Here is a 10,495-nt window from a genome sequence, read left to right as displayed (position 1 = left end):
AGAGTGGTGATGTGTCTCTTTGTTACTGCAAATCTGAAGATCAAATTGCAGATATCTTCACCAAACCATTGCCACTTAGCAAGTTTGAAAGCTTCAGGAATAAACTTGGAGTTTGCAGCATCTAAATAAAGAAAGTGTTGAGATCACATGTTTAAAATTGCTGCCATTTAATTTTTTGTTGCTAAGTTTGAATAATTCTCCTTTACTTTAGGAGCTTAGTTTTACGATTTGTTTGGTTTATTGTTACCAGATTCTTAGCAGATTTTTAGAACCTTTTTTTTTTTCTATTTTTAGTCTTCAACTTTTGTATTTAAGTCATTGAGGAGCAAATCCATTATTATTCCAGTCTTCAATTACTTTCTATCTTAAAACTTCCTTTCTCTTCTTTTTGCTTCAAATCTCTCGATCAATCATCAAAGTTCGAGTTCTAATCACCAACATATGCTAACAAAAAAGAGAAGTTATGTGATCTGTACGTGTCAAATTCAGTTGTCATTTCTTGAGTCACTGTTCCCAAAACTTGCCTCGACATATTCTTCTTTATTGATTGTGTGTTTTACCATCTTGGAAATAAGTAGCTACTTGCATTTCATTATGTATGAAGGTGGGCATACTATAGGATAGGGAAGGGGTTGCAAATGCTAGAACCTTATACATATTAAATGTCACCTTTTAAAACTAAAATACATGAACCATGTTAAACCTTTATTTCTTAACAGCTATGTACTTCAAGCATTACTATGTATCGGCTCAAGTATTACCTGAATTCCATGTTGTGGTAGAAGGGTGAGAATAGGTATTGGAGAGTGGACATAGGCAGGGGAGAGGGTAATGGTGTAACGTTGTAGAATCATGGAGAGAGCAACCTTTGTTTCTATTGATGCAAATGTCATACCAACACAAGATCGAGGTCCCAATCCGAAGGGAATAAATGCAGCCGCAGTGTAATTGGTAGCTTTGGCAATCCCTTCAGCGAATCTCTCGGGTTTAAAATGATGCACATCATCTCCCCACAATTGAGGGTCACGGTGAAGTCCAATATTTAGAGGCAGAATATCTAATTTAGCAGGCAAGACTAACTTTCCCAATTGTACTTCTCTTGCAACTGTTCTTGCCAAGCCATTTGGCGGACCATACATTCTTAGAGTTTCATTGATGATCATGGTCATCTGTTTAGGAAATAGACAAATATGTTAGATTGCATAATGTTGATGGCTATTTGAATTCCCAGTTAGATAGTTTTCTTACTATTTTGAGTTTCGCAATGCCTTCGAGATGTGGATTTTGGTTACCAAATATGTCAACCACCTCTCTTCTCGCTTTTTCTTGCCAATCTCCATGGATTGCCAAATGCAAGACTATCCATGCAAGTAAGGAATTAACAGTTTCTTGTCCAGCAAAATAGAATGTTTTGCATTCAGCTACCACGTCTTCCAATGAAATCCTGTTTTTCGCATCCGAATCATGATAGGCATTTAGAAGTAATCCAAGAAAATCACTGCCGAAGCTATTGACTTCTCCATTCACAGCTTTGTCTTCTCTTTTCTTAACAATCTTCATCAGACGATCTTTTATTTCTTTTGAAAGTTTTTCAGACTCTAGCAAATCAGCAGATTTCCACAACTTGCTGCAAAAGCAAACCAGGGTCAGCTATATATAAGGAGAAAACCAAATCCATGGGGAGTGAAAGTCTAAAAGTTGCATTCAAAAGCTAGTTGAAATCAAGGTAAAAGTTGGGATTAATTAAGCTTAGAGGGAAGATACCTGATCAAAGGAATTCTAGTCTTGGAAAGATTTCGACTCATAATTACTGTCAACTTTCTCAAGATGGCAAATATCTTCTCCCCTTCCATGTAATTGCTACCAAATGCTGTTCTGGAAATCACTTCTGAAGTTAATAACCTAAATTCTTGGTACACTTCAATCTCTTTGCCTTCTTGGCCTTTCCACTTTTCTAGCATTGTTTCAACACTAGCAATTATTGCTGGAGTCATGTTCTGCCCAAACAATCCTCCAATATGTAAGTAGTAGTGACATATATAATTGTCAACACAAAATCATTATTTCAAATTAAAAAATTTGACAAATAAACACCTTTTCAAACTAAATCTTATTTCAAACTACATTTTAATCTTTTTTTAAATCTCTGATTTAATCTTTTATTTTACAACATCAAGTCTAAAATTGACCTCTTAAGTAGTAAACGGTGTTAAATTTTTCAAAAGTAGGTTTTTACTACACTTTTTCAACGTCCATAATAAACTTATCCTTAGCTAACAATACAAAATTTTACCAAAATATTGTAGTCTATGTATAATTCTTGTAAATTAATTACACCTAGTTTATATATTTGGAAGACTTACCTTTAGGCTTTCCCCATGGAAAGTGTGATTGGCCAGCTTCCGATGCTTTGCCCATTTTCCCCCCTCAATGAATATAAGACCATTCCCCAAGAACTTCCTACCAATATCTGAAAGTTTCTTTTTCTGAAAAATTTGTTCACTATTTTTCAGAACCTCTTTGACTAATTCAGGCTCTGAAATCACCAATTCAGGTCGAGCACCGTTCCAATGAACAAAATTCTTCCCTAATAACATGAAAAGAAAAAAGGTCTACCTTTTCTTAGAACTACAAGTTATAAATCATAGTGACAAAAACAAGCATGGATCTTACCATATCTGTTGGTCCAGGTGTAAATGTGTGGATGTACTTTGGGAAATAGATCATCTGTCAAGCCCACAGATTTGCTTAAAGCTTTTTGTTTCATTTTGGTAACTTCCTTGTTGTTGCCATGGATGAATCTGTAAGGAGGTCCTTTGATCCCCTCTGAATTCAGCATATGCTGAATACGGAGGGGTATCCATAGGTAATCATAAAGTAACTTTATTAAAGCTATGAAGAAGAAACAACATGGAGCAAGAATTAGAAGCTTCATCAACGCATTCATTTTTCTTGTCTAAACCAGAACCATTTCCCCCTTTATTATTGCATAAGGACCAAAATTGCGTTTGCAATGACGCAAATGGGTGCGTTGTACGTTCAGAGTAGCTTGGCCGTATATATGTGAGAAATTAATATTATAAAAGATAATAAATTCTTTCTTGTTTTTTTTTTTTTAGTAAGAGTAGATTTTGAAGCTATTTTTGCATTTCTACTTCTTGAAAAACTTTCTCCCATTATTTTATTCATTCTGTCGCATTTGTTTTACTTTGAATTTGGATTTAAGTGAGAATTTAAATTTAATTGAATTCACTGTGGTCTTTCTATTTGTATCCTTCGAGTGGCGGATTTTGAAATTTCTATTGGGAGGTCGAAATTAAATTGTATATTTTTATAATAATAAAAAAATAAATTTATTATTTTAATGGTCTATATCTTTGTAATTTTTAAAGGGTTAAATTAAAATTTTCTCATCAGTAATATTTTTTTCACGTAATTTTAATTGAGATCTTATTCTGAATACTGTAGAGTTATACTCACTGTTTTAAAAAACTTGCAACTTCAGTTGCATCCAACCATAGCAAGCTTTAGATAGAATTACCATATTCTATTGCTCAAAAATAGATCTTTCACAGTTAAATATTTTGCTTTCAACCCCTTAATGGGGATGATGACAAAAGAAGATTACAAAGATAGTCACAATAAATTCATTTTAATAACAAGATTAATTAATAACTCAATCCTCCCTTTTTTTAATCCTTTTAAAATAGATATTTATAGCAATAATGATTCATATGAAATATAAGATAAATATCTTTATATGATCCATTACAATGAATATCTTTTAAAACCTATGGATTAATTATCACAATATATTAATAAATTAGCTCTTCTGGAGCTGTAGACTAATTTTGTACTACAAAATATTTGAATAATATTTGTTTATTTCAGTACCAAATAAGATAAATATTTTATATCTGTAATAATAGAATTCATTTCAACATTCTCATATCATTCCTCAAAAATATTAACAGAAACAAAATATTTGATATACGTATGTGGCCAATAATATTTCATATCATATCGATAACATAAGTTATCTTTACCCTTTGAAGAGTTATCTTTAGAACTCTCATTGTTCTCTTATTTATTACTATGTTCCCACTTTTAGTGGTCTGTGATTATATATTTTATTTTCTTTATGTTTGTATTCACTTCAAGGAATGCAACAAATCTAGTAGGACATACTTCTAAACGCCTCCATTGATTTTTTTTATTTCATAATCACAATCACAAACATGCATAGATTTCAAAACAAAATCTATCTATTCATGTTGTTATGATTAGTCTTCAATTATAATAAATATGATATAATAAATTATAATAATATATACCTGAGATTCTTTAACATCATTGTTACCACCCTGGCTATTATCACGAGCACTATTAATTACAAGTAGTAAAACAATTTGTTTTCGTAATAACATTTATAATCTAATAGTAAAAAAATCATTTAATAAACAAAATCAAAATGTTTGTGTACAATGCTTGAAAGTTATCTAATACACATTGTACCAAATTTCAATACCACATATATGTTATAAAGTCTTTCGAAGCTTCTAATCAAATATTTATAAATTCAATTTAAAAGATATAATACAACCATTCAACATTAGAAAGTTAGTAAGACTCAATAGATCAACTATGGTAGGTTAATAACACTTTCCACTATAATTTTAATCAAATTACAAGAATATTTAATGACAGGAATTTAACAATCAAATATTTAAACATCTAAATATTATTTTAGTTTAAAAGAAACCTTAAAGTAATAATACTTTTTTTCATAAAATAAATTTTCCAAAAATCAATAAATAAAGGAGAAAAACATACCACGGATTATATAAGTTTCTTTGCATAAAAGGACATAAATAAAATTTAGAGATTTAGTGTACCTAATTGGTTAAAAGCTCTAATGATTACCCATAGTGTGCGCAGCAGCTCTAGGAGGCAATCGGCAACAATAAATTTTTGGATATTTTTGTGACTTATGGAGAAAAATAATTAAAAAGAGAATCGTGCTAATAACGTGTTATAAAATAAAAGACAAAGAATAAAGAACAAGGAGAATGAGAATGAGAGTCAGAGAGCAAAGAGAGAGCGTATTTTATTAATGACTCAATTAGAATATTTACAAAGCCTACTTCTAATGACTATTATAATTTAAAGTACATCAAAACTTATATTAGTCTTGATGGACATCCACTTAGTAATATATTCATAACACTATTTAAATAGTGACATTTTTAATAATAATTATAACTATTTATTAAAATAATCATATCTCTTAATTATTAATCGATAGATACAATTATAATTTTTTTAATAATTATTAATCAATTGATAGAAAGAGTCAAAAGTTGGTTGCTGATTGTTTTAATAAATCCATCACTCGTGTAAGTTTATTGTTATTAGTGGATACTATTTCTAGGAGTTGTTGGTAGCATTAATTTCTATTTTTCAACTATATTTTTAGCTCATTTAAGTTTGAAAACAGTTTATGCAAAATTAAGATTATATATCAACTTTTACATTATTATAATTATATTCTTTAAATTTAAAGTTGGAATAAATATATTCCATTATCAAATCTATTGAACATCTAAAAAAATTTAATGAACCAAGAAATTTTAATTGAAATAAAATATTAATAGTTTTACAAATTTCAAGTTAGGTCACATAACTACAAATTTTCAAAAATAAAATGACCAAATGTGTAATTTATTTAACTACTATAATTTTTTAAAATATATATTAAAGGTTCTAAAATATCTAAAAGGTTTTCTTTTAAAAAAAATCAAAAAATATGAAAGAAGTAAAAACTCTTTGAAATTCAATAAAAAGTAAAGTGAAAAAAAATTGAAGATTATAAAAGTTTCTCAAATTTTGAAGAAATTTTTTATTTCATATTTAAAAAAATTATGCAATGTGAAATATGAAAAAATAAAGTTGTACTTCTTTCATAAAATTATTTTTCATTTCTAAAAATTAATTTTCTAAAGAAATTATTGAAAAATTATCGTGAATTTGCAATTTACTCTTTTATTTTTATTTTTAAGAATTTTATCTTATTTTTCGAATTTAAAAATGTAAGTCTACTAGATAATACTGCTAAAATTCTTTCTTTAAATACAAATATTTCACAAACATCATATTTTGTTACATAACTATTAAATTAATAATTTCTTTTAATTTTAAAATAAAACAGTTAACAAATTTAACAATATTAACGAATAAATAAATAGGATGAATAACTATTTAAAGCCAAAACTTACAATTAACGGCGTGTAACTATGTTGAAAATAAAATGGCCTTGGCGCCATATAGACAACGTATCGTGGCAAACACTAGAATCGGCATCTTTACCACGTGGGTCGATTTTAACACGTTTATTATTTAATGATATTTTTTGAATTCTTCTGGAAATTTAGTTTTTTTTTTATACTTTTACTGTCAATATAATAATTAATTTTAATGTATTTAAATATTTTTTAAGTGTTGATTGAGTCTTTAACTCAATTGATATGGGTATGTTGTCAATGTAGGAGGATATGCACTGAAGCGCATTATCTTCCTTTTTATGAGTTTGGGAGCGGTTATGCTTAGTTTTAGATATTGTGTTAAAAAAAAATATGATCAGAACTTGTAATAAGATTATTCAAAAAATTATGTCAAAATTTAGTTTAAATTTTCTATTAGGATTCTATCATTCCAAATTTTGAATTGGACAAATCGTTTTACCGTTCATTTTCAGGATTCATGATTATCCTATTTAATTATGTCATTTTCAATGTTTGAACCTACATTATTTTCTTAAAAGTGTGAAATGTAATATATTTGAGATTTTTAAAAAGAATTTTTTTAAATTTAAAATAAATTTGAAAGAAAATCAAAACATGATAGAACATTGATTTTAAAACTTGAAGGTGAATTAGATAAGAATAGTGGTGAGGATGGAGATTTTAGAGAGAGAATGCTTCATTAAAAAATAGTTAATTCAACTCTTAATAATTAGGCTAATTATTGTTTATTAATGAAATGTATTCAACATTGAGTGATGTATTATAAAAATATCAATTTTAAAAAAAAAATTTATAATAATTCTTTATAAAAATAATATATAAATATTAAAAGTTAGTGTGAGAACAAATAGATATTCTTTTCTAATTATACCAATTTTTATTATTGATTATTTCTTTTCTACACCCAAGTGATCTATTTGTTTAAAAAGTCAAAATTTTTTTATGATTCTATATCATGAGTTGCAAAAACTTCTGGATAGGTATCGTACATCGAAACTAAATTCTTTCTAATTAAAGAATTTCGTTCTAGGTACTCTTGAACAATTAAGAGATTCTCTAGAGAAAATACGAGATTCTGCTTTTGGAGGCAACATTATGGGGTGGTGGTCTTGCTTATGGGGTTAAATCAATACGTTCTAAGAAGAAATATTTGAATATCAATATCATTGATATCATTGATCTCATAAATATCGTACCAAATCTCATCAATCGAACCATTATTTTGAGAGATACGAGATATCTAAGTCATACAAGTAATTAGATCTATTTATTGATAAGAAAAAAAACGTGAACAATGATTGGATTGAAGGCAAAATAGAACCCCGTGAAATCATCTTTCCCGCGAAGTAAATCCTTGCCCACTATGCAAGAGGGTAGCAAGTTAAAAATTGTGTTCTGGTAGGACATATATTTCTATTACTATGAAAGTCATAAATGAAGTAATTAATTGTGGGGTTACCATTATCTTGTTTGAAGTGACGAATCTTGTATGTGTTCCTAATAAAAGAAAATAAATTTGTCAAAATTTTGATGTCTTAAATGGTCGTAGAAACACATAAGAGCTTGAATAGAATTGAAAAAGAGATGTAATTCCAATTTCTTCCGAAATGGTAAGATCTTTGGCGCAAGAAGAAGGGGTTGATCCGTGTTATCTTGACTTGGTTTTGATTTCTCTACTTTTTTTTTTAAGAATACCGCTTCTACTTTTATCGAATTGAACATGTTGAGGCAAACCTTCTTCATGTAAAACTTGCTTGATTTAGATCAGAGAATCATACGGTTTTATGAAACCATGTGTATATGACTCGAATATCTAGTCAATCCTATTTTTGATAGGAGCAGTTGACAATTTACATACAATACTTAGTTGGCATTCATAAAAAGTATCTACTAAATTATGAATTCAATACATTTTGTTTAGCAGAAAGGTGGATATTCCACTTATACAAAAATTTCGTATAAAAATATAAATGAATTAATTAAATGAATTAACATATTTATTATTTAATTTAATTTAATTTAATTTATCTTTAGAACTATTCATAGTCCCTCCCCATCCTTAATTAAGAGGATAATAACTTCAGCGCACTCGAACTCGCATTCTCCTGCATGCCAATGCCAATCGAGTTAAGACTCAATCGGTGACTTTAGATAACTTGATATTTGAATATTTGTAAAAAGAATCATATTATTACAATTTGATGATTTTAACTTGTTAAAATTATGTTTTTGTGGAACCAATGTATCCTCATGTTCGGTTTATGATCCAATGAGACTAACTTTTTTGGGGTTTGTGATTATTCCTTCAAACAATGTCGTCCTTAAAATTGGAACTTGAGTTCTCCCCTTGATATTGCAATTATCATTCCACCCAACGCTTGTTGGTTACTCTTTTAAGATTTTAAGAATATACTTTTTGTTAATATATTTTATTTGGATATCCTATTTTAGCTATAAGCTTGTTAAACAACTTTTTAAAAAGTAAATTTTATATTATAGATAATATAAGCAGAACCAATCTGAAGATTATCATAACCTTAGCCTCACACAGTCACTTAACACACATTAACCTTTTCTTTCCGAATGCTATAACAACTCTCGACCATCTTCCAACTGAATGCTTAAATGGGCTAGGAATAGCAAAAAATATAGTTTAGGAAAAGAAAACAAAGCACCAAGGTGGATTAGCTTAAGTAGTCTATTAGAACTAAATTTATCAGAAACTTGCAACCTCATTGCTTGCTAGAGTGACTTTAGGATGATAACACTGCAATTCAAATGAAATATGAGCAGAATGGTGAAGTAAAATGCACTATAATATAACTGTTTACTTGCTGGAATATGCGCCATATGAAGGATGTATTGTTTAATCACATGTTTTACCATCTAAGGAAACTAGCAAATGCATAGATTTCTTTTTGTTTAGAGGAGGGCGTAGCTTAGGAATAGGGAAGGGGTTGTTAATACAAAAAACCCCGGATATCTTAAATGCTACCTCTTAAAGGTGAACGTTGGAACAAACAGAGTTGAATCCCATGTCCTTAGCTGTTAGTGTACATCAATCATTGTTATGCAGTGGTTCAAGTATTACTTGAATTCCATGTTGCGGTTGAAGGTCGACAATAGGCATTGGTGAGTGGACATAGGCAGGGGAGAGGGTAAAGGTGTAGCGTTGTAGAATCATGGAGAGCACAATCTTCGTTTCTGTGGTTGCAAAGGACATACCAACACAAGATCGAGGTCCTAATCCAAAGGGAAAAAATGCAGCTGCATTGTAATTGGTAGATCTGGCAATCCCTTTTGCAAATCTCTCTGGTTTAAAAAGATGCACATCATCTCCCCACAGGTAAGGGTCATGGTGAAGTGCAATATTTTGAACCAGAAGATCTATGTTAGAAGGCAAGACTAGTATTCCCAACTGCACTTCTCTTGCAACTCCTCTTGGTAGGCCATTTGATGGACCATATAATCTTAGAGTTTCATAATAATCATAGTGATCTGTTTGCATAACAGGAATATGTCAAATCAAATTAAAGAATATAATGTCCTAAATGCATAGTATTTGTTGAATTAGCAATTGCGATAAACATGACCTGACTAAAAAACCTGAGATTGAGATACAAAATATTTTGGAATGTTTGACAGTATGCTTACAATTTTGAGTTTAGAAATGCCTTCAGAATCTGGATTTCGGTTACCGAATATGTCAATCACCTCTCCTCTAGCTTTCTCCTGCCAATCTCCATGGGTTGCTAAAAGCAAGACTATCCATGCATGTTTCTTCTCTTAACACTGAATCCAGATGGTCCTTTTGTTTTTTTGTTTTTTTTTTTGAAAAATGTAATTTTGTGATGGCACCTGAATGTCCATTACGCTACGCCATTGTTAAAAACATCAAGATTAGATGTGAAAGTAAATGTGAGACATTATTATGAGCCAAAATATCAGGTCTATTACGAGTTACAATTAATGAGGAGGACTGAACTAATTATTTAAGTGTTTTTCATCGTTGTCTTGCAAGTAAAAGTTGCCAAATATTAGAAAACACATTTTGCTGGAGATAGACGGAAACAATATTGTCGGGAACTATGGACAAAGAGCAATATCACCACGTGGGTGCGCTTTAATATTTTTATTTTTTTTAAATAATATATATTTTCTATTATTGGCTACTAGGATTTTTTCGGCCCACT

The 10,495-nt window shown here is 29.6% G+C and overlaps 2 protein-coding genes across 2 annotated transcripts; both read right to left on the bottom strand.

Moving 5' to 3' along the window:
• Positions 1-510: 510 nt before the first annotated feature.
• On the bottom strand, positions 511-3,211 carry LOC107913813 (cytochrome P450 CYP749A22). Its single transcript, XM_016842460.2, has 5 exons — positions 2,674-3,211; positions 2,364-2,587; positions 1,765-1,997; positions 1,249-1,627; positions 511-1,169 (listed from the first exon to the last, which is right to left on the bottom strand). The coding sequence occupies exons 1-5, from the start codon at positions 2,945-2,947 to the stop codon at positions 729-731; spliced, it is 1,551 nt and encodes a 516-aa protein (XP_016697949.2). The 5' UTR covers positions 2,948-3,211; the 3' UTR covers positions 511-728.
• Positions 3,212-9,336: 6,125 nt separating this feature from the next.
• On the bottom strand, positions 9,337-10,019 carry LOC107915958 (cytochrome P450 CYP749A22-like). The gene has a single exon (XM_041088071.1). It carries the CDS (start codon positions 9,808-9,810, stop codon positions 9,361-9,363), a length of 450 nt encoding a protein of 149 aa, XP_040944005.1. The 5' UTR covers positions 9,811-10,019; the 3' UTR covers positions 9,337-9,360.
• Between the last annotated feature and the right edge of the window lie 476 nt (positions 10,020-10,495).

This window comes from Gossypium hirsutum, chromosome D02 (assembly GCF_007990345.1).
Source record: "Gossypium hirsutum isolate 1008001.06 chromosome D02, Gossypium_hirsutum_v2.1, whole genome shotgun sequence".
In the NCBI taxonomy this organism is placed as follows: domain Eukaryota; kingdom Viridiplantae; phylum Streptophyta; class Magnoliopsida; order Malvales; family Malvaceae; genus Gossypium; species Gossypium hirsutum.
The sequence above is the reverse complement of the archived record's forward strand: the minus strand, read 5'-3'. Positions and strand labels throughout refer to the sequence as shown.

What these genes read in the sequence shown, in the direction of transcription:
- LOC107913813 (XM_016842460.2), bottom strand. Translation starts at nt 2,947, where the DNA reads ATGAATGCGTTGATGAAGCTTCTAATTCTTGCTCCATGTTGTTTCTTC. An exon ending in CACCTGGACCAACAGATATG is followed by an intron (nt 2,588 to 2,673) that starts GTAAGATCCATG and finishes TCATGTTATTAG; the next exon opens with GGAAGAATTTTGTTCATTGG. An exon ending in TCCATGGGGAAAGCCTAAAG is followed by an intron (nt 1,998 to 2,363) that starts GTAAGTCTTCCA and finishes TTGTTTGGGCAG; the next exon opens with AACATGACTCCAGCAATAAT.
- LOC107915958 (XM_041088071.1), bottom strand. Translation starts at nt 9,810, where the DNA reads ATGCAAACAGATCACTATGATTATTATGAAACTCTAAGATTATATGGT.